General features: G+C 37.8%; 1 protein-coding gene across 7 annotated transcripts in view; it reads left to right on the top strand.

The window, feature by feature from the left end:
* HELZ (helicase with zinc finger) overlaps positions 1-23856 on the top strand; it is an 84553-nt gene that overhangs the window by 45647 nt on the left and 15050 nt on the right. For 6 of the 7 annotated variants that reach the window (XM_058852083.1, XM_058852084.1, XM_058852079.1 and 3 more), the window contains 8 exons: positions 201-305; positions 6875-7053; positions 8608-8726; positions 10147-10292; positions 12747-12894; positions 15210-15393; positions 16348-16576; positions 19704-19908. In XM_058852083.1, coding sequence (XP_058708066.1) covers positions 201-305; positions 6875-7053; positions 8608-8726; positions 10147-10292; positions 12747-12894; positions 15210-15393; positions 16348-16576; positions 19704-19908 — 1315 coding nt within the window. The remainder of the gene's footprint in view (positions 1-200; positions 306-6874; positions 7054-8607; positions 8727-10146; positions 10293-12746; positions 12895-15209; positions 15394-16347; positions 16577-19703; positions 19909-23856) is intronic. The other variant, XM_058852082.1, reaches the window with a different exon arrangement.

The raw sequence follows: 23856 nt of genomic DNA, 5'->3' as shown, positions 1-23856 counted from the left end.
GATTAATAATTGCAAAATGATTATTGAAAAACTGTTTGATAACTGAAGGGTTTGAGCTGAGGGCTGAATCATGGGAAGTGCAGTAGGTCAGTGAGTAGTTCCATGAGAAGATGGCCACTGTTTCCTTTTTTTTGTATTCTACTGCTTTGACTTGTTTTCTGTTTCTTCATTGCTTTTTTATTTGCATCCATTTATTCCAGCAGGATTCTCATTTGCACCCATTCTAATAGTGCTGCTGATCTCTACATAAAGGATTATTTACATCCATATGTAGAAGCAGGCAATCCCCAGGCAAGACCTCTCAGGTATTTTTTTAAGGCTTATTATGTATCTATAAAATATTATTCTTAAGAAAAGGTGTCTATAAAAAAAGGTTAAAGAACTTTTAAAACATATAAGTATATTGGCATTAGCAGCAGTGCTTTTAAAAACAGCCTAAAAGGAACCTGAAATATTGTAACATAATTTTTGGTCATTTGTTAAATAAAAATAGACATCCTTTTTTAAGCTTTTATTATTCTGTTGATAAATGTGTCTTTCCTAATGAGCAAGCTTTCGATATGCTCCTCTAAAAGCTACTATGATAAAATAAAATGGACTTTAATTGTATTTTAATTTCTGAAAAATTTGACTCACAATTACAAGGCTAATTTGGAAACTGGGGCTCCTCACCTGTCTTCTTGAAGAAACATTTTGGTATCACAGGAGCTACTTCCTTAGAGAATCATGTGAAAGTAGTTTGGCCTCTTCTGATAAATCAGTGTGAAGTGATTGTTTATGTGTTGAGATGTACTTACCATGGGTGTTTTGGGGAAATTGGTTTAGGGGAAAAAAAAAAAAGCAAAGCAGAATCTGAAGAGCAAGGAGGGTAAACTTGCATGGAAATAGTTAAGGAGGATTTATTTATGGGCATAAATCTGCTCCTGAGAACATTTTGCCCAGTAATCACAATGTATACTTCATACTGCTAACATGGTGTATATATAGAGTTTAAATTATGGGCGTCATTTTCTCAATGCCAGTGGGTGAATTGATAATATTACTAAGAAAATGACTCTGTGTTTACTTGCTAGCTATTAAAAGCCATCCTGGACTTATATTTTATGCAATGTCAGTAAAGCCAGTGAAGTTATGTGAAAGGGCTACATTTGCAACAGGTGTAAATTCTCTTAGGTTTGTTGGCTTTGGTTGCCATGTGACATTTTACAGACACTGAGGGTCTGGCCAAGGGAAAGAGGGCAGTGTTATTTTTTAAAAGATACCTTTGATCTGGTTGTGTTTTAACATAGATTGTCTTAAGGTGATTTGTAAAGCACTTTGGGATGAAAAACATTATGGGGGTCTTTATTTTCTGAAGGGAAAAAATGTGTGTAATCGACCCTTTTTGGGAATATTGAAGTGTGATTTAACACTTCAAATATTAAAACTGTTAAATACAGTTTTATTGTTGCCAGCTTTTTGCTGCCTAGTTTTCAACTGTGTAGTCCAGTCTCAGAAATATGAAAAACATAAAAAGTGTTATTTTTCTTATGGTTAAATTTATGTGCCTATTTGCCAGGACAATCACAGCATGTAATTTAAAAGTCACTGAATGTTTGAATTTAAGTTTAATCATTGTAGTATTTGTTATCAAGCCTTCAGAAAGTGCTGCTGTCTGATGCTGTTCAAATAGTCAGGACACTTCTATAAAAAATTGAAGTTTAAGAAAATGGAGCCACCTCTGGTGTTGTGTTTACATGTTAATGGATTCATAAGTATGTATGGTTCAAATAAAAAATCTGACAGATAATTGCTGTTTGAGCACAAGGGGCATTAACCTGCTCTGGCAGGAGTTAAAGGTCAATTTTTCTGAATCCAAACTGGAGTTGTGTGAGACTCCCAGTTCAAAATTATTTATGTATGTACCTCCCTTATTGACTGTTGTAAGGGTGTATTTTCAAATTAAAATCATTACTGTTAGATTAAACAAGGGAATCTGAGCCTCTCACAGTGTTTTAAAGGAAGCATCAAGTGGAGCAGAAGCTGTTAATTATTCAAGGTAGATGTGCTGCTTGCAGAGTTCGTTGTGTTTCTAAATAACTGAACACTTTGCTGTAGATTTTATCCCTTATTTACTCTACAAGTGATGAGTTGGCTTAGTAGGGAGCAACATAACATTTTATAATATTTATGTTGTTTTTAAAAAAGGCTAAATTATTTAACATATTGTACTGAAAACCATGTAGATATTTCTGTGAGTAAGATGTACATTAAATAAATTATCCTGTCAGTGATGTGACATAAAAGTTTGAAAAGTAGGGTTTGTAGGGCTTTTTGTTTAAATATCATGTTACAAATTTGTATTTTCTCTTAATAAAATAGCCTTCTATGCCCTTTGGAAAATACAAAGTCAGAGTGAACAGTGAGAATTTATATTAAATCTAACTTCTGCACCTAAATGAAATACCAGTGAAGCCTGAAGGCCAAATTCTCCTAGTCCTGATGCCCATAAACAAATTATTACCCAGAAAAAAACTGTGCCCCTGGGTTTGATTAGATGAGTCAACTGTATTAGGGGCACACTGCAAAACCTGCCTTTTACTGGAGAAACTTGACACTGAAACAATTTCATACACTCATGTAAATGAATGCAGAAATGTTTCTGAAGGAATGAAACCCAAACCCAAGCTACAGCTGGGAGGAGAGAGCCTCAATTAAGTGCTTCTGTTTGATGGTGAGACACCTGATTTTTAGTGTGCAGGAGCAGCCAGGCACCTTCAGATGGTGAGTCAGAGCTGTAAGAGGGAGTAATTGGCTCCTAATTTGTATATTATTTTACTCTGTGCCTGTCTCCATCGGCTGCTGGAACCTTCTGGAGGTGGGTGCTGAGCTAGGAGAGTGCTGTAGCAGAATTCCTCTCCTAAAAACTCCAGCAAGCAGAGAGCAGCAGTTCCTCTGCATGTTGCTGGGCAGTGATTGAGGTATTGTTATAATATTAATTGAGTATTATTTTACTTGCATATTTCAGATTGAGTTGTTTCCATACGCTGGTTTTATATGGAATACTAAGGGAAAAGGAAAGAGATTGACAGAGCCTTCATCTGTATATTGAATATTTTTATTTGTTCCTAAGCGTGTTCTTGCTTAGGAGTAAATGAAACTAATATCTTCAGTTCAGCAGTGTCAAAAAAGAAGTTGGTTCTGTTAAAAATATCTCACTGAAACCCCTTCAGTTCATTTTTTTACTACTTTGATCATACCATCCATGTGTAAGTCTTACATATATCCTGGAACCAGGTAGCTGTAGTATGTGGCTGTTAGCTAAAAATTATCCAGGTTACAAAAACTAATCCATAGGAGCCAGAGTTGAAGTAAAAAAGAAAGCAAACAGCAACCCAGACCAAAAACCCCCTGCAGGTTTTAAGAAACCATTGCCCCTTTTTCCTAAGTTCTTGTACTGAAAATGGAATTAATTCATCTTATCAAACGTTGGTTTGGAAAATAAATGACACTTCTGCCAATTGCTTTTTTCCTGAAACTCTAGCTTCCATTTTATCCATCCTTAAAGGAAAAAGAGATTGAAAAAAGAGAACTTTAAAGTTGTAGGACAGGTTTTTCACATGTTTTCTGCATCCCAAGGAAGAAAATTGTTTGTGAGAATGAGCCTCTCTTTGGAGATATAAAGAAATGGAGGAGGGAAATCAGGTTCTTTTAAAGTTTTCTTTAGGCTTCTTGGGACTAGTTAGATTTTTTTTTTTTTAATGGTCTGTTAACAGAGACATGAAATTAGCCTGCTAGATTCCTTTCCCTCTGAGTTTCTGTGCTCTTTTTACTTGAGGGATTTCAAGTGAGAAGTCACAGCACAAAAGCTGAGGAGGTGGGATGTATCCAAGAAGGGTTTATTGGAACACAGCCTGAAGGGGAGAGTCCTGGCCTTTCTATTCTGAACTGAGAGGAGTCAAGTTCAGAACAGGGAAAAGAAGTTTTGAAGAGCTGAAGCTGAGTCCCCACTCACTCTGTTGTAAGGAGTCACCAGAAGAAGTTAGTGTTGTTGGACAGGAGTACAAATGAAACTCTTTTTAGCCTCCCTCAGAGGTTCTGACTCCAAACTCCCTCTTTATTAAATTTTACAAGTGTATTTTAAGTGGCTAGAAGCAATCCCAGCCTGGAACTACTTGATTTGACTGACACTTAGTTGAAATAGTTGGGGAAAATTTCCTTTCTGATGTCATGGCAGGGAAGATGATGGAAACACAGGCAGGTCAGCTGCCAGCTTGTGGAATTCTTGGGCTCATTGGCTGGAGATGCACAGACATCAAGGCTTCTCTTGTGGGTGTCCAGATGCCAACTTAGAAATAAAGGTGAGCTGGATTTCCACAGGAAATGCAGTTCCCTTGTATGTTAACCAAGCATTAAATACAATGGATATATTCAGTGCCTTTGTTTGCAGAAGATCGAGTCCTAATTTATAACCTGGGATTTCCATTTTGAGGCAAAGCTCCGTGTATGTGCCAGTAATTTCACTGCCTGTGGTTTGGGTAAACCTTACCCTGCAAGGTTTTCATTTCTCCAGAATTAAAGCCTTGATATGAGGCATGTGATGGGGAAAAAAAAAATCTCTCTTGTAAACTGTGGCTGGGATTGGGTTCTGTGGCTGCAGCTTTTGCCCAGTTTGTACCCAAATAATAATAAAATGTGTTGTGGGTACTAATGAGTGTTTTGATTAGTAACTATCTGACTGGTGGAGTTAAGGGACTCTGCTTATGCAGGTTCAAGACTAAACATTTTAAAAGTTTAGTTGTTTAATCAGAAGTTAAGGGCATGTTGCAGGGTGAAATGTTATGATTTGTGTTAAGCTGGTAAACCCCATTTTTGTAATTGGTTCTTCCAGCTTTGAGAGAAAAACACCTAATAATGAAATTATGGGTGATTTTATTAGCCCGAGTTGCACCTGAGAAAGAAAGTCCTTGTTCAGTGAGGCTTAACTTCTCTCATGACATTTTCGAAGTAGTCACATCTGTCAGGTGTTTTTATGCCAGTGGTGAATAATAGCTCTGGGATACCTATTTGATCTCACATCAAAATAAAAGAAATTAATGGGTAAGCAGCAATGCAGTTTGAAATGCTGTCAGCCAATCTGTGAGTCACCCACAGTTGAATTTTTGTAAGAAAAGACAGTGCATGGTATAATAATGTCTAATAACCATAATATTTTGCATTTCAATAGCACCTTTCATCCAAGAATCTCAAAGTGCTTTACAAACATAAACTCCCAATAAACTCAGTACTGCTCACAGTACTCCTGTGAGGTGGTGGGTAAGTATTACCCAGTTAAGGTTGGGAAAGTGAAGCACACAAAAGCTGAGGATAAAAAAGCTGGGATAGGTGGAGCAGGGGTTATCTCACTCCCTTGTTGTAGCTGTTAGGCCATGACTTGGTGTAATAACAGTTTATCAAATAAAGCTCATCCGTTTGATAGCTGAGAAGAAATAAATATGTGAGGGTAACATTAGAATCCTCTTGTTCTGAGGATGACTCAGGACTGTGGGGGTTGTTCCTGCACTGAAGTTACCTGGAGTTACCTTTGGTCTCCAAATGTGGATTTGCCTTGGTTGTGTTGTTGAATAAAAAGTCATTCAGGGTACTGAAGTGCCTTTGCATTTCATTTTGTCCAAAATGCACATTGTATTCTCACAAACCAGATTTATTCTAATCCTGGTACTCGTTTCTCTCACATTACACGGAGCTCAGCTGTAATTTTCAGACGTGGGTGGACATGTGATAATCCAGAGTCCAGCCAGTGCACTCATGCTCTGCAATTAGGTGCATAATTACACTTTTCCAAGCACTTTATTAATAATTTAGGATTTGAACTATGGGTGCAAGAAAAATAAAATAATGAATAGCTAAACCGAACAGCATTAAATCCCATTTTTAGAACTGAATTTAATTAATTTCATCTTAATTTGCTTTGGAAATAAATTTAAAAAATTTAAATTTCAAACTTTAATTTCTATACAATAATTTCTTGTAGTTTAAAGGTTCTGCTTCAGATTTATAGTTCTTGATAGAGATTACAGTGGTGAGGAACACCTGATGGAGGTGTCACGAGGCACCTTTATCCAGCTCCTTGCTGGATGTGTTCACCCTGTGGGGTTATTTGTACTCTGTACACAGCCTTTTCTCCTCTCTGTTCCTCTTCCATGTGGCTGAACTGGCTGTAACAAGTCATCCCCTCCTGGGAAAAATTCACTGATCCCATGGTTATAATGGCCCAACATCATGGGAGGGTGTCTGAAGTCCTTGTCAATGAAGTCAGTGTTTTTATATTTTAGACTCCAGCCAAACTTCTAGCACTGTTTTCTCATTATTTAACCAGAATATGACAGTTATGGTAAAATAGTATGATAAAAAGATGAATCCACCTCATGTTTGGTTTGTAGAATTCAGACAACACACGGGATGGGTGGAAGGAACAACAGGATTTGAATATATTTCATATATCAGCTGCAGTGGCTGAGATGTGCAGACCACTGTCAGTTCCATACTCTGGGCTATAGTTACATTTCAGGTCAGGAAATACTTCTTTAAAATGAGTTTATTGTAAGTTTAAAATTAAATAGGCATTACAGGACAAATTTTTGAAGCATTTACAGATTTCTATATGTGAATTGAAACCTGCTAACTTTAGTTCATGTATGTAAAACTGCACTGCAATAATAGAAGGTGAATCCAAGATATTTTAGCATATAATTCTGCACAGTTGTGGCATTTTACTTCTTGAAAATGACATTTATTTAGCAGAAAACAGAATATTAGTATTTGAAATATTTGAACTACTAGGCTGTTGCTGTGTCCAGAGCTCGTGGAAAATAAACCCATTTTTCTTTCCTAGGGTATATTTCCGAAATCGCTGGGTAAAGACTGTTCACCCAGTTGTGCATCAGTACTGTTTGATATCAAGCACACATTCCACCTTTCAGATGCCACAAAAAGAGGACATCCTTAAGCAACGAGTAGTAGTTGTTACTTTAAATACATCACAGTATCTATGTCAGCTGGATCTTGAACCAGGTAAGATAATTTCTAGACAAGAAGTGTCCATGCTTGAGGAATATCTTCCTCTTGCCAGTGTTGCTCCCTTACCCAATTCTTGGAACTGTTAAAAAATAAACAGTGATAATCTTAAAATGCTCTTTTGTTTTTCTTATGAACAAATGTTTATTACAAAGCTGTAAACTGCTGGCATTCTGATTAACCTTTTGCTTGTTCTTCTTTTTCCTTCTTTAAAAAAAAAAATTAAATAAAGAAGCAGTACTATCTATGATCTGGTGTTTCTGAGGTCCAAGAGGGAAAATTCTTTTTGAGATTCTGACTTTGAGTATTATGCTCATTAAGGTCATTACTCAGTGGAGCATGTAAGCATAAATAACAGAGAGCTCTTTTCCCTTGTTTTGAGAATTGTTTAGTTTTGTAGACAACTCCCACACATACAAGCCCTGTCTTGGTTAACATGATACATGATAAGCTGAAATATATTAGACTGATTTTTTGGGGGCAGAGGCTGCTTAGGGTTTATTATTTTCCTGATCTCCAAATTAAATAATCTGATTTTTGGAGAACATGGAATTTCTTTACAGAAGTTCTTAAGGTTAGTTTTTTATGGCTACATTTAAGCATTTGTTGCAACAGAGAAAACTAATATGTAATTTATGGTAAATATTTTTGGGTCTTTAGGCAGAAATAGCTGCTTTGTTTGGCAGTGGGCTGTGTACAGTGATGCCATAGCAATGTGTGTGCAGCTGTGTGAAATTCATGTTTTCCAAAGAAAATTACTACATTTTTATGTATGTAATCTGAATTGGATGGTGCACTAAGTCCTCTAATACTTTGTTTTAAACCTTAATATATCACAGACATCAATGCATAAAACCACTTCTATACCTATCCTGAGTTTAGATTTCATAAAATGTAAGTCTACAGTGGCCAAGTTTTTTTTTCAAGTGCATGTTCTCCAGTGTGTAGATTCCCATCAAACCTTTGGTCCAATATTATCATAAGATTGAATTTAAATTTTCCTTCAACTTCTGTTCCTTTTTTCCCCCCCAACATTCCTTTAAGCCCATAACCAGCAAAATGCTCAGGTATGTGTGCAATTTTAATGGGAAATTTAGTATATAAAATAGTTATTAGGGCTCAAATACATGAGGAATTCCTTGTCATTGTCACTGTCCAAAACTTTTCAACTTTCATGGTGGTGAAATGACTTTCAGATTTGAGAACCTCTTGAGGGATGGTCTGCCAAGAGATATTTCTTCTTGGTTCAAGGAGGGCTCAGATAAAACTCGTGTTTAGTTTCATGAGTATCACAAGAAAGAGGCAGACCTGGGGGCTCCTGCTAATGTCACTGGCAACCAGGTGACATTTGTTGGTCATTTGATGGGTTTGAAAATTGTGTGGTTTTCAGTAGTTGCTAGAAATTAATTTGTGTGAGCCATATTTTTTTTTAATTCTAGTTTTGGTTGCTATCAGAATACAGGACGTTAAGTTCAAGCTCTTGTTTTGTTATTAATATTAATTTTATCATATTTCAAGTTTCATTTATTTGCTGATATCTCTGTTTTACAGGGTTTTTTACACACATTCTCTTAGATGAAGCTGCTCAAGCTATGGAGTGTGAAACGATTATGCCTCTAGCATTAGCTAATAAAAACACAAGAATTGTCTTGGCTGGAGACCATATGCAGGTAAGAGCTATGCAATTTTTGAGTATGAAGTGCATATGTAGAGTATTTGTATTTATCTATTTCAGTTATTTATCTGCATAATCATATAATAGATGGGGAATCCAAGGAGAATTCCAGGGATGTTATTTGAGTAAGATATGAGGATATTTGTTAAAGTCAGGAGTTCATGACTGGTATTGCCTGTTGATTTTTAAAAGAATTCAAGAGTATGGAGAATTAGGATTGACAGAACTTTAAATTTTCATTAGAAACATCTAATCTGGTGAAGATTTGAACAAGTGAGAAGTGGGAAACTGAAACTAGCCAGTGCTTTTATGTTTTTGCAAAGTGCCTGGGAGCTGCTTGGTTTGGAGAGTTTAAAACACTGATTATGGCTGTCATTTTGCAGCCTGTAGGCATGAGAAAGCATGCTTGGAAAAGTCAGCTTTACTTGCTTTATTGATTTAGGCCAGATTTATTTGTTTTTATAGATTTGCCTTTAATTCTCTTTGCATCTCCCAGTAGCAGTAGAGAGGATATTTGCTTTGGTACAGTAACAAACTCAGAATGGTGTTGCCACCTATGATTTAATGCTACTGGATAATTTCAATGATATTAGTAATGTCAAGGACTGGGGTAGAGCTTTTTATATAATGCTCTCAAAATGCTTTTCAAGAGCTTGGAATTCTTACTTCAGGCTTGATCTCATCAGCCCAGCTGGGTGGGTGAAGTCTTCCCTGTGTGTCTCAGGCTGCTCTATAGCTCAGGATCTTACAGGAGATCCTCTATCAGGTGTCCAGTATTTAAATTTCAAAAACTGATATTTAGCTGAAGTGAAGCTCAGAGTCTGAATCATATGAATTCAGAATGACAAAATACATTGGCTTCGTTTCTACACTTGGAAATTGTATTTTAAAAATCTCATTTTTATCATCTTTGGTTCTGGTTTTCCTGCTATAATAGACGGTGGTTTTATTGTTAAACAGGCCCCTAGGAGTCTAGTGTAATAGTAAATAGGTCACTGGGTTTTTGTTTTTTCAACAACATTTCTATTTAACTTTTTAAATGGTACTAAAATGTCTTTATTTTCTGATTTGTACTATTTGTGGTAATAACTTAATTGTAAAAATGGTTGTCAGAATAATGGTGTATTCTAAACACAGTTTTGAGTGTTAAACTTAGATAGAAGGGCTCTGCATAGTTATTGAATATTTTATTGTTCCTTTAAGTCCATGCTGGTCTTTTTTTGTTACTTTTCTGGTAGGAAGGAGCATTTCTGTGGAATAGCCGTGGTTTTTATTTCCTATGATGAATGTCCAGTAAAAGGGAGGTTTCATTTTTGATTTGATGCAAAAACGATGCAAATACATATGCTGGGAGCATGAAATTCCAAGTCCACCCATTTAGTTACATTTTCTTTGTGTGTGTGTGTCTATTACAGCTCAGTCCTTTTGTCTACAGTGAATTTGCCAGGGAGAGAAACCTTCATGTTTCCTTGCTCGACCGGCTCTACGAGCACTACCCTGCAGAATTCCCGTGCAGGATCCTGCTGTGTGAGAACTATCGCTCCCATGAAGCAATCATCAAGTAGGTGTGAACTTTTTCACTGTATCATGTGCTTCTTCTGACTGCTTGCAAGTAAGCAAAAGAGCCAAGCACAGCTGAAGTGTTTCTGTCATGAAATCTTATTTGTTTCAAAGTTAATTAGTAATTCTGTGTTGTAATTTGGTCTCCTAGAGCAGCTGCCGGGGCTGTGGGACAGAACCCTCATTCAGGTGGGGGTGCTTTGGCTGCTTGCACACTAAACCAAAGAAGAGCCAACTTTCCCTTTTTAACCATCCAGCAGTATATTATACAGGCTCTGTGCTTCTTTGAACCATTTCAGAATTTTAGATTTACTGGGATGAATTATCTTGGAATGGTAAGCTGTGGGCAATGTAAGGAACATATGGATATGCAACTGTGAATGGAAAAAATAGGTCAAATTTTGAGCATGTTTCTTTACTGTTGACATCTTTTTTTACTTCTTTCAAGACACATTAATCAGTGGGTTTGCATTTTTATGCTGTGATAAACTAATGGCTGCCAGTGTAATGAGCTCATCCACGAGCTGTGCTGGAAAGAGTAAGTGCAATCATGGGGAAAAATGCTAAAGTTTAAATCCTGGCTCAAATATGTACTGAGGAATATTATGTTGGTATCCAGTCATACTAATTAGGTTATGACTGTGTTCAAAGCGAAAACAGAAATATTTAAGTGCTCTGGGGAATCAAAAGTGAGAATCTAAAATACTTTTTTACATAGCTTGATCTGTCTTCACTTTATGGGCTTTGTAATTATAGGCTGAGTGCTGCTAAATTTCTTACCCATTTTTTGAGTTTCTGAGTTTGAAATGAGAGAACATCTGTAAAGGAAGGGATCATTTCAGCTTTTCTTTAGAGATCACTTCCATGTCATTTGCCTCAGAAAGATCATGAAAATTCACTTCAGCAGCTGGAGTTCAGACAGGGAGTTCCAAGAAAGATTCACTGTGTTGAACACCGAGGTGAGGATGCAGAAACACCACTGGGACTGGTTGTTTCCCTGGTGAAAGTCCAGTGTGCCCAGTTCCACTGGGAGGTGTTGCTGTGTGAGGTGAAAACAGCTCAACACTCTCCTGGTGGGCCCTTTAGGAGATGTCTCAAGTCTCTTTTTTTGTATAATATGGAATTTCCCTTAACAAATGGGACCATGACACTTAGGACAGAAGTGTAGGAAGATGAAGGGCTCATTAATCATCTCTACCTCACTGAAGCAGAGACACCATGAGAAATTGAGGAAAGAACGAGCCATTAGTTCAGCCTGACTTTGGAGCTGTAATTGGAAAAAACAGCCCATACAGAAAAGTTTAGTTGTTTAATGAGATCTCATTACTAAAAGTTAATTTGCAGAAGAGATGGTTAATTTTGCCCCCTGGCTGCTGTGGTGTGACAACCCAACCCAGATTGGAGCCCAGTGTTCTTCAAGGTTGTCCAGGGTAAGCCAGTTCAGGTCAGGGGTGGGCTGCAGTGCTTTGATGGTGATTTGGTAGCAGGAAAGTTTCTGTGCCTTTTCCATGAGCAGCTGTTTCCATCTTAAGCTGCAGTTCTGGAATCCTGGAAGAACTCAATGGACCTACCTGAGCTGCACAGTCTCCTGCTTTGCTTGTCTTCATGTCAGGCTGTACTGAGGTTACTGCAGCCTCTGAGTGATATCCAAAGAAGGTTAAGGTTGGAGGCTGAGCATTGAAAGTGAGATGGTACCAAAATTCACTAATTACTGGAAGTCAGTGCATTCATTTAGCTCTACTGTGCAATAGCAATACAGCATTTGCAGCTCTCTGCAGTCTCTCCTTGCTGCCTTTTTGTCTCATTCCATTCAGTTTGCCTTTTTCCCTCCTACATTTCACCATGAAGTAGTTCTTGCCTCATTTCTTTTTCAGTCAGCCAGCTGCTGGAATGGCTGCTGCCAGCAGAGGAGCTCTATTGTGGTTGTGTTTCTGGTCTCTAGCAACATAGATCAGCCTGGAGTAGAAGTCACAGAAGAAAAGCTTGGTTGACAGCTGAACGCTTGGCCTGCGTCGTGCTCATTGCACACAAAATCTGTAGTAAATTTATCTTCCATGTTCAATAACTCTTAACTGACATGAGCAAGCTCATTGTCCAGCCTGGGGAATAACCAGTGCCAGACAGCAAGTGTTCTTTTGCCCAGTTTTCAGCCATCAGAACTTCTGAGTGAAGCATCAGTGAGGATGTTCATAACTTTGTCGAGCTTTAGATAAGAAGGAAAAACAGCCTTTGTAGAAAAAGTGTTGGAGAAGCATATTTTTAGTACCTTCTGCTGTGTCTGTAGTAGGGAAATATCAGTTCAGAGAAATCATTTGAAGATGCTGAATAGTAATCAGCGGTTCTGTTTTCCTTATGAAGTATTTTGTGGTTGCATATTTCATCAGGGAGATTTGCATATTTTATCAGTGAGCTCATGTGTAGACTCCACATTTTACCCTGTTTTGCCTTGTTACAGTTACACATCCGAACTTTTCTATGAAGGCAAATTGATGGCAAGTGGAAAGCAGCCAGCACACAAAGATTTCTACCCTTTGACTTTCTTCACAGCACGTGGAGAAGATGTGCAAGAAAAAAATAGTACAGCTTTTTACAATAATGCAGAGGTAACTCTTTGCTTTTACTGTTGATTGTTTTCTTAAAGCTCCACTCTCCCAAATTTACTGGTTTATGCCCAGTGTGGGTGGAAGACATAAATTGTCCTCTACTAGGAAAGGGGAACATGGAGTTCGCTAAACATGATGTAATGAAAATTGCAATTGTAGTAAACATTTCCACTAATTTACCTTCTTTTTTCTCTGCAAATTATAAGCCACATCTCATTCTCCCAGGCTCATTCTTCAGGATGTCTTTCCTGATAATTTATGTGACATTCTGATGGATGTATCTTAGCAACTGAGAGTAACTGCAATTTGAAGTAAAACTTAGATTTCTTTGACTGTTGTAGAAATGTTCCCACTCAGATAAGAGTCCTCTGGAGTAACATTTCACATTTCCTTTAATATGTTTAGGATCAGTGTCTAACTGATAATGCGCAGATGAGATTCTTTTAGGTGAGAACTTATTCTCCATGTGTTTGTTTCACATAGATTTATTTGTATTCTTCAAAAATGACTTTCATTCTGATTCCTTCCCTTGTGTTTAAAAGTACCAAACAACCTGAGCCCACAAGAACAAACACATGCAGCAGCACCCACCTCCCACCTGACTTGATAATGCTTTTCATAGTGGAAGGTGCCTTTTCCCAGTCACCTCCAGTTAGGGGAGAGAGAGAAAAATCAAAGAAATAACAGTAATTTTCATAAGCTTAGGAGGAATTTCTGGTTAGAGCTTGTTACAAAGCACTGCAGAGCTGCCTGTTTCCCCTTGTTGATCATGGTGGGGTTCATCTGCTGCACAATCTGAAACCTGTTTGTTGTTGTTGTGCTGCATTTGTTAAACATTCTTTGCTGCGTTAAAATATCTTCTGAAATAAGAAGCTCCAATGACTTCTGGACACCTGACTGCTTTTATTAATCTACTTGGATTGCTTTGCCATTTAAAAAAAGTTGTAAAAGACCTAAAAATATCTTCAGTGGCCAAGTAACTGTCTGAAAACTGTGAGTCATTAATGGCCACAGGCAGAAATGAAGGACAACGGCTCCTTAAACACCAGCAGGAAAAAGTGAAATTAGATGATGAGGGAGATTTTTTTGTTTGACCCTTAATTTGCATTGGGGCATCTTGTGGTTCATTGATGCCTATATTAAGAATTATTCTTAATATTAATATGTGAGGGAAATACACTTTTCCTTGTTGGTCTTCATTTTAAAATTTCCCTATGTGGTATTAATTCTAAATACATACCCAGAAGCTATATACTTTCAGAGAATCTTGCCAAAATACCTACAAAGGATTATTATTTTCGTGCTACGGTTTTTATAGATATCAAAGTTTATTCTAATATCCTTTGTCAGTAGAGCTGGCTTTTAAATGCAAGAATTGATGTCACAAAAACATTCAGGACTTGCTTAAAAACAGTCCCATATTTTCACTGTCCTCTGAAATTGCCAAAAATAAACTATTTGTGACTTTTTAAGGAATGACAGATATTTTTTTTTTCCTTTTGGAGGCTGAGCTTGCATTTGTGATGCTGTAGGAAAACAGCATCATGAATTACCATGCTTTAAATAGCTGGAGAAATATTTATTGAATGTAAATTAAAAATAAAAATAAAAAAAAAAGGAATCACAATCACCTTCTATAAAGTTACTCAGAAATACCTTGTGCAGTGCAGTACCTCTGGTGTGTTAAAATGAGCTGCTCAGGCAGGAGGTTACTTGGAGGCTGTCTCCTCACAGGGGGAGGTTTTCAGGTTTTATTACACATTAGTCTTCTCAGGTAGCACATTTCATAGTATTTCACAGAGAGGAACTAGCAATTGATGAATAATCTGAAACTCCCAATGGTATCCTTTGGAATAGAAGATGACTGCTCTGGTATACGGACTCTGTGTCTGGAGTTATCAGACTCTAAGATGACATATATCAAATCCAGAATAAAAATTAAATTATATCTATTTAGGCAGTACATTTACTTACAGAAATAAGTTGAAGTATGACAAGAAATGCCATACTTCTTGACATTTTTGTAAGAACCTAAGAATGAAAATTAAGATTATTAATGTAATTTTGAAGTTTGCAATTTTAACTGCGGCTTTTGTGAGAAAACTTATTTCAAGATGAAAAAGGGTTCTGTATGGTGAATACTTGTTTTAATCCAGGATACTTTAGAGGATCACTGTAGGATGCAGTAGTATCATTGCTTGTGTAGCACTGTGTCATGTAAGTGTTTCAGAGCTTTAAAGCTCAAATTCCCTTCCCATATCAAAGAGTGATGCTCAGTGGGGCACGGCTTTTAAGAATCCTGCCTTTCTTCCAAGGTGTTTGAAGTGGTGGAGCGTGTGGAGGAGCTGAGGAGGAAGTGGCCCGTGGCCTGGGGCAAGCTGGACGATGGCAGCATCGGGGTGGTGACCCCGTACGCTGACCAGGTGTTCCGCATCCGCGCCGAGCTGCGCAAGAAGCGCCTGTCCGACGTCAGCGTGGAGAGGGTGCTCAACGTGCAGGGTGAGGAGCAGGGCTGGGGCCCAGAGCTGGGCTGGGCAGGGGGAAATGTGTCTGCTGCAATAATAACTTCATAAAATGACCTTATCATTTACTAAAATTACCCTAAAGTCGTGGCAGCAAAAGGAGAGCTGCGGTGCAGATGTTGCTCCAGCGTTGACTGTAAACTCGTGGATGTGAGATTTATCTTTTCTTAAAAAGATATCTTTACCTTTTCTCAAAATTTAGTTCAACCTTACTTAAAAAATAAGTTGAGTGAAAATTGTGGAAACTGATAGATTTTAAAGATAAATCAAACGTTTTTAACAAACTGATAGGTTTTAGAGTTCCAAATACAAATGTAAGAGAGCTTTATCAGAATGTTTTACTGATTTCATTTCCATCTGTGGAATAAACTGCAAGGAGCCTAAAAATTTAGGTGTTTCTTCCTGAAATCACATTGATAACAAGGATTTTGTGTAGGCATAGCCTGTTGCTAGGTTGCACTTCTAGTCAGTAATAAACAAAGGCAGATGATAAAGTAACTGAGTGACAGTGAGTGGTTTGCTCTGTTTTTTCATGGTGGATATTCATGTATTTGAGAAATTTAAAAATCTGAATCAAGAGTGTCCAGAATTTATTTTTAAGGTAGAATAAATAAATTCAAGATTTGTTATTGACTGATAGGCAATGCTGTAAAGATAATTAACATTTCAGAAAGTTCAGGATTGATTAATATCAAGGTGAAAAAGTAAGTTTTTTAAAGAGGAAATATTCTTGTAATGGAATATGCTATTTATAGTGCATCTTTTAAAATTTTTAAATCTTATTATTCTTGCATAAAGCTCTTCATGTGAAGGGTAGTTATGAGTTCAGAACATCTAGGTGTGAAATTTGGCTGGCAAGGGCAGTGGTCTGGCCATGGTATGAGCAGAAATAGCAACAATTATCTCAGAGATGTTTTTTGTTTCATTTTAGGAAAACAGTTCAGAGTTTTGTTCCTCAGCACAGTACGAACACGGCACACATGCAAACATAAGCAAACTCCAATTAAAAGGAAAGAGCAGTTACTGGAGGATTCAACAGAAGACTTGGATTATGGTTTTCTGTCTAATTACAAACTTCTCAACACTGCCATTACAAGAGCACAATCCTTGGTAGCTGTGGTGGGAGATCCTATTGCTTTATGTTCCATTGGAAGATGCAGGTAATTTCTTTATGTTCCTTGGTTAATTAGGGCTGGGGGTACTGGTAAACTTGTTTTTCTGTGACTGGTGGGTGTGGAAAAGTGATGGTTGTCACCAAGTACAGCAGGGAAAAATACAAGATACCTGGCCATTGATAACCTGTCTTTTCATGTATTTATATTGCTCAGATTTTCACTTCACACTAACAATTGAACATGCTTCATTTTACTTTCTAGTAGGGGTTTTTGTATACCTGTTACAATTTTATATACAAATAAAAGTAATAAGTGATTTGGAGTTTCAAATTGTGATGTAATGTGGTATTTAGAAGTTGAATATTATGGCAGTTGTAGGACAGTAGAAGACTTGAAAAACATTATTTATGTTTTGATAGGTCTTCGTGACACTAGGAAAAAACTCACTAAGATTTGAGTGAATTTACATTTTATAGACCTAAATGAAGAAATGTGAAAAATGCTGAGATATGTAAACACTTGTGTTAAAGATTCCAAGTTCTTGTTCTTCAAAGGCTTTTTTTCCAATGGAAGAGCTGAAATTTTGAGATGATCAGAGATAAACCCTGCAGCTTATTCTCGAAGAGAGGAAACAGTGCACTGACTACATTATTAAAATAAAGCTAAAAATACATGTTAGTTGTTATATCTGTGTTGTGTTCTACTTTCCTGAGCAATGCTTCTTCTACTGTATTGAAAAGGGATGTGGTTTTCAAAGATTAGAGTTGAAAAAAGGCAAATGGGACCCAAACCTTTGTTTACTGTATTTATGAGATATAACCTGAATTTTGCCACTTCCCTGCTGGGGCCACATCAGGAGTATCTGTACATGAATGCAGTGATCTGCTTTAAATGGCTTGTAACATCTTACTGCCAGAGAAATAATTATTGTGGGTTTAGTTCACTTTTCCCTTTACCTGGTTGTGTTTTTTTAGTCATGGGCTGGTTTATGTAATGAGCCCCTGTGCCTCCTGAGTGCTCTTTCAAAATATCTGAAATAAAGCAGGCAAAAACTTAATAAAATCAAAATACAGTCTGTCAGTGGTAAATAAATTACAGTGCTGGCAGTTAATGATTGAGTTTCCATTTTGATGACCAGCAGCTGTTTGTAGACGTAGAGCTGTTCCAAATTATAAAACTGAAAGATAATTAAGAAACAAGGAGCACTGAAACTTTATTAAGATGTATCTTGAGCTTTCCCTTTAATACACCATTGTCTTGTTTCACTGAATAATTGAACATTCACTCTTTGAAAATAGTGCTGGAGGGGCTCAGGGAGGCTGCTGGGAAGATGGTTCTTTTTTAGTACAACAGGAGTAGAGAAGTCAGAAAGAAGTGACATTTCGTTAGGAAAAACAGACCTCAAAAAAGTTGAGAGTGTACTTGAATTTTATAAATATTCTAATACCTGTCAAAATGAGTCAAGACTGTAATGATAGTTGTAGAGAGCTTTGTGAAGTATGCCCAGGGTAATCATTGCATTCCTGTGTGCTCCAACTGGACTAGACAGGGCTGTTTTGGCAGACACCCCCTTTAAACTCTCGAGCACACTCGGAGACTGCAGGGTTTTATTCTCTGTTCTTACAGCCCAGAACAAGTGTTCCATGTGTAGAGAGACTGCTTGGGGCATTCTCAGCATTCTCAGCAAAAGTGGATGGGTCTCAGTGGATTTGGGGTACTTGGCAGTAGGTTTGGTGACTGAATTGATTAATCAGAGGGAATTCCATCATTAAAGCATCCCGGTGATGCATTTAATTTTGGTTTTTAATTCTCATTTAAAACTTTGCAAGATCTGTTTGCCTTAGAGCAAAATGCAGAAAAAGGGCCAGCTTGCATCCTAAATTTTAAAAGAGCATTTCTTGCCTCTATAAAATCACACTAGAAATGGGCTTTTATGGAAAACTATTTTGAATTCTTAAAAACATCACTAGTACCACAGCATTCTTGCAAGACAGACATTTGTTCTTTCTCATAAAGTCAGCTACTCAGCAAAATGTGACATTGCTGGTACGATTAGTGTGCAGAAATCTCTCATTCTGCAGGTTTTGGGGAAAGCACAGTGCTTGCTGTTAGGCCAGACCTTATTTCTGAAGGGTGAACAAGCAGGAGTTATAGTCAGGCACACCTTTACTCTTGATATTTTTGAAAGAGACAGCTCAGTCAGGTTTTTTGGTTTTTCTTTAAACTGACATCTTCAGACCTTATTTAAATATCTTTTAAGCTTCAGTAACTTCACCCAAAAAGTTCCTTTGAGGGTTAAAAAAAAAAATAAAATTCATAAGTGTAAAATTTTGTATAGATCCTGCTGTGGATGTTAACCAAAAAAAAAGACTTTTTTTTAATAAAGCAGTAGAAAGACATGTCATGAGAAAGCAGAAGACAGGGAGGAATGTTCTTAATGTTCTTTTATTATGTGGTTTAAATAATCCCCCCATCCTCCAAAAAGTTGGAAACAGAAATTTCCTAAACAAGTCATGCATCATCTGATGGTTGTTTTCCTAGCTCAAAAATTCTATATGTTATAGAAAAATCTGACACGCACTAAAATTTATGGTTTTGTTTGTTTTCCACTAGAGGATCTCAAAGAATCTCTGGAAACTCCTAAAAATATTTTCATGTGCCTCTGAAGTGTTTCCCGAGAGTGGTTTTGAGGGCATATCTCAAAGCCCTTTGTATTTGTTTTTTGTTAGCTTTAGTATTTGTTACACTGAGGGATCTGCCTAAATTCAGAGAGTGTTCTTGACATCTTCTGGAACTGAGAGTCTGTGTCATTCCTGTGACTGTTTCAGCTTCAACAAATGCCTTAAATCGCATACATTCCAGAATTTTAAGCATTGAGTTTACTGTTTCTGGTTTTCTAGGAAGAAGTTCTGAGTTGGAGCTGTCCATGGCATTAATATTAAATGTGTGACCTGAAGCACATGGACAGAGCTGTGTGTCCATTTGGAATGGCTGGGGAGCTTTGCTCTGTGCTGTGGGGTTCAGCTGCAGGGAGCAGGTTCAGGGTGGATGGATTGGTGTGTAAAATGAGCACACACAAAAAATAAAAATGTCCCTCAGTTACATTCAATCTGTTTTTGTTTTAATAAAAACAGTGAGCCTTCCTTACTGTTTCTAAAAATCATTTCCATAGGAAATTCTGGGAAAGGTTTATTGCCCTGTGCCACGAGAATGAAAGTCTTCATGGCATCACATTTGAGCAGATCAAAGCTCAGCTGGAAGCTCTGGAGTTAAAGAAAACCTACGTGTTGAACCCTCTGGCCCCCGAGTTCATCCCCCGAGCTCTGCGGCATCAGCACTCAGCCAATCCCACCAAACAGCAGCAGTCACCTCCAAAGGTAAAGTGTTACTGGTGATGGCTTCTGTCAGAAACTGGATGTGAGTGTAGAGAAATAGCATGAAAGGTTTATGGAACAAGCTGTTTGTTTTAAAATTGCATCAGTGCAATCAGATATGAATGCAAATTCCAGAGGGATCCTCAGCATTTTCAAGTGAAAGCTCTAGGCTTGTATTATCATGAAATTCTTAGCAATACAGCTTGGGGTTGTCCAAGCCTCGTTTCCTTACTAAAACACACCTTGGCTCACTCTGGCATGTTCATTGATGGTTTTGCAGTGACCCTGGAACACTTCAGCCATGGAAACTCAATATTTAGATAAACCAGATTAAAACCTCTGAGCAAGAGCCAGTCCCAAGCTGTGCTGTGATTGTACCCCAAGCAACAACAGGTTGATACAGGCAGTGACAAGGAGTAAAAGAAGCCAACAAAATAATAGCCGAAAGGGATTTGGTTTGGTCTAAAAATCACATTTAAAAATCAGGGACTTAAGTTATGTAAGATAATTTTTGATGTAATTAAAAATATGTTGTAAACTGGTTTATTGCACAGATTAGCTCAGTGATAATGTCCTTCAGAAGACCAGATTTCATTAGCATCAAGAGGGCAGAGAAATAAAATTACCTCTGAGTGGTAGTTTCATCGGCTCTTTTTATAAAAGCAGGTGAAGAAGTGATGAAAATACAATTGCTTCTTTAGGATGATGAAGAACGATACTAAATTTTAGAGCTTTCTTTTGGGGGTGATATATTAGTAATGAATTTTATTTTAATAATTCTTTGTAGTTTATATTAAAATAATTTTGGGTTGTAATTTAATTAAACTGCATTTAGAGATGGAACTGGAATGCAGGTTGTCAGCTTTGTGATGAACTCAGTGTACAGGAAGGAGGAACTGCACATATTTCCCATAGCTTTGCATTTCTGTTCCAGGCTGTATCATTGAAATGAAATTTTTACAACAGGTTTTTTTAATACAAAAAGGAAAGCCTTCCCTTTGGCAGTCCTTCCCAAAAGGGAGCTTGCAAGTGAGAACATTTGGTTTCTTTATCAAGATGCATGCATTACTTTCTGAAACAAACACCAGATTTCTAAAGCTTCTAGTCATGTGTCAAAACACTGGGCCTACAGAAAACCAGAAATTACAAAATTGTCTTTAAAAGCCACTGCTGTATTCTCATTTTTCATGAGCTCTTCAGTCTTCTCCTTAATAATAGAACATAATTAGTAATGCTTTTAGTTTCCTAAATAAAAAGAAAAAGTACTTGAAAATGCAGGTATAGTACATTTAGGAAAAAAGGGGGAGTGCGTGTCGGGGAAAGTGAGAGCCTTGTAAGTAGACAGCTCTGTTTATTTTGCTTTAGTTTGTTGGTAAACTAAGCCCTTGTGCTGTTCAAACTGCCAGCACTCTATTTTCAGCTTAAGATCTGAAGTGTTTAAACCACCTATGTCACAAGTCTAAATAAAATCTTCCCTGTGAATGCCATTGACAGGTAGTGAGTTTGTGCAGTAACAGCAGAGCAGTGAGCAGGTAATAATCAAATACTTGGAGAACACAGCTGGGATCAGGGATACATTTCCCTTCGCTCAAGTTTTAAAAGCAGATGGTTGGTTTTGCTTATTTTAGAAATCCTAAGCACAGTATTTAACATTAAAAATGAAGGATTAAAACCTAGAGCTGGTGTATTTTGTAGCAAAAAAAACCCAAACCATCTCCAATCCATGTTTTGTGGTGAGTTTATGGATTTTGTGCAAGCCAGGGCTTGTCTTTCACACGTGCTGAAAAGTGGTTTTGTACAAACAGCACTTCTTACTCAGCAGAATTGCTCCTGGATTTATGTAGGTACATTAAAAATCTCTTTGCTGTTTAGATTTTAAAGAAGGAAAAAAATGTTTTTTGTGTGTGTGAGAGGCCAAGAGGCAGCATGGAGCTGTGAGGGCAGTGCCTTGTGTTCGTGTGGCTTGGCCAGGCAGGGGAGTGGGGAAGGAGCGTGGGAGCTGGATGGGGACAGCCTTTATTGAAGGTGATGATGTGGAAAGGGAAAGATTCCAGAACTCGGAGCTTCCCTCGGGGTAGTTCACGTACAGTAAATTAAGCTCTGAGTTTACAACTTTCCTACCTCCCACTCGCTGCCTGCCAGCTTTTGGTCTGGATTCAGGCACTTAAATCAGGGTGCATCATCATCCCAGCCATTTCCTGCAGTCAGTGAGGGACCACAGGTCGGAATAAATCTCTGGAGAGCTCTCTCTACTCCCGTTTGTTGACTGAAGGGGGATCCGAGGAATGACGAGGCTGTTAACTGCCTGCAGTCACCCAAATCTCGGTCTGGGCTTCCTCTGAGAGCCTTTATGTAATGTGGATTTTTATATTCCAAAGGTGGAGCGAGTTTTTAGAGGAAGCTGAGTGTATTTGTGCTCCAGTGTTGTCAGTCACCGTCAGTTCTAGGGTAGGTTTAGGTATTTGGAGATGGGTGGGGACATGAGCCTTGGTGTCAAAATCTTTGAGAAATGGTAACAATTGAATTCATAACAGACTTTCATAACTTTTTAGATAAGTCTTCAAAACTGTGAAGAGAAAAAGGAAAAAGAAAGGCAGCAGCTCCCTTCCCCAACTTCCTGGTGACCCCTGGTGACTTTTATTTACCAGTCTGATACAGGGACATACTGAAGCTCCCAGTGAGCAGGACAGCTCCTCTTACAAACTCACATTATTATTTTCTTGCAAATTGAGGTAATTATTTGGTATTTCAGTTTGAAGAATATGGCACCTATAAAATACAGGTCTGATGGTTTAGAGGAGAGGTTTGTCAGACCTCTGCACACGCTGCTTGCCTCTGACATTGTAACAGATACAGAAATGCTGTGTGCTGTCCATGAGTGATTAAGGCTGTAGCTCCTCCATGTTTTTAGATTGAATCTTTCTCTGTTGAATAAACAGGCTTCCTTTGTTTAAGTGCTGCAATGAAAAGCAATTATTATTTTATTTTTCCATAATTCATTTTTCAAATGAGAGGAAAATTTGGAGACCAGTTCTTTAATCTGGTTTATGCATGAGTCAACATTGTCAAACAACCTGTCTTTGTACCCTGACTAATTTGCTCAGAGTGCTGGAAAACTGCCTAGACTTATCTCCTGGCAAGAAAAGTTTTGCAGCATCAAAGCGTTTTTAGATTTATTTTAAATTTGTGAATGTACTTAGGTCCAGATTAAGTAAAGTATTTCTGTGCTGCAAAGGACTTGAGAGCATACTGGCAATGGAATATGTGCTCACAGTTTATGAATATTAACTAATTAGTTGATGCTGCAAACTCATGAGAAAGTAGAAGGGATAAGTCAGATCTGTTAAAATCCTTTGCTAATGTACAGTTCACTAAGGAAGAACAGTTTCCCCAAGCACTGGGCTTCTTTACTCTCCTGTGTTGCACTTTTGGGGAGCATTCACAGAGGAGCCAGAGCCCAGAAGCTGACAAATGAGATGGGGCAGGGAGACAACATCTCATGGGGCTGGGTGAGCAGCTGAGTAAAACTGGGGGCAGCTCCTTTGCCTCCAACATCATTGAGCTGGAATCTGGAGCAGAAAATGGATCTTGCTTCCTCTAAAGCTGCCATGGCAGAGGAGTACTGAGGATTATACTCGTCCTGGGTGCTGCTCCTGAAAGATGTGGGACAGTGGGAAATAAAATGGTGAGAAGGGAAACTTGAAATGTCTGCTGTAACTCTCTTTGCATCTGAAAACAGGCAGAAAACTTGGGAGAAAGTTTTCCCAGAGGGAGTTGTTATGACCCACTGGTTAATTGAATTAGTGGTGTTTTATGTCCAGCTTTGTGAATTCATAGTCAGGTGGTGGAACTGGATGGTTGAATGTGTAAGAATAAACTGTTGGGCTGACTCCTTTCAAAGTCTGTTTTATATTTAATTATCATGTTCACTTGAAATAAAAAGCTCTGGTT

The sequence above is a fragment of the Poecile atricapillus genome, chromosome 17 (genome assembly GCF_030490865.1).
Source record: "Poecile atricapillus isolate bPoeAtr1 chromosome 17, bPoeAtr1.hap1, whole genome shotgun sequence".
NCBI lineage: Eukaryota > Metazoa > Chordata > Aves > Passeriformes > Paridae > Poecile > Poecile atricapillus.
The sequence above is the reverse complement of the archived record's forward strand: the minus strand, read 5'-3'. Positions and strand labels throughout refer to the sequence as shown.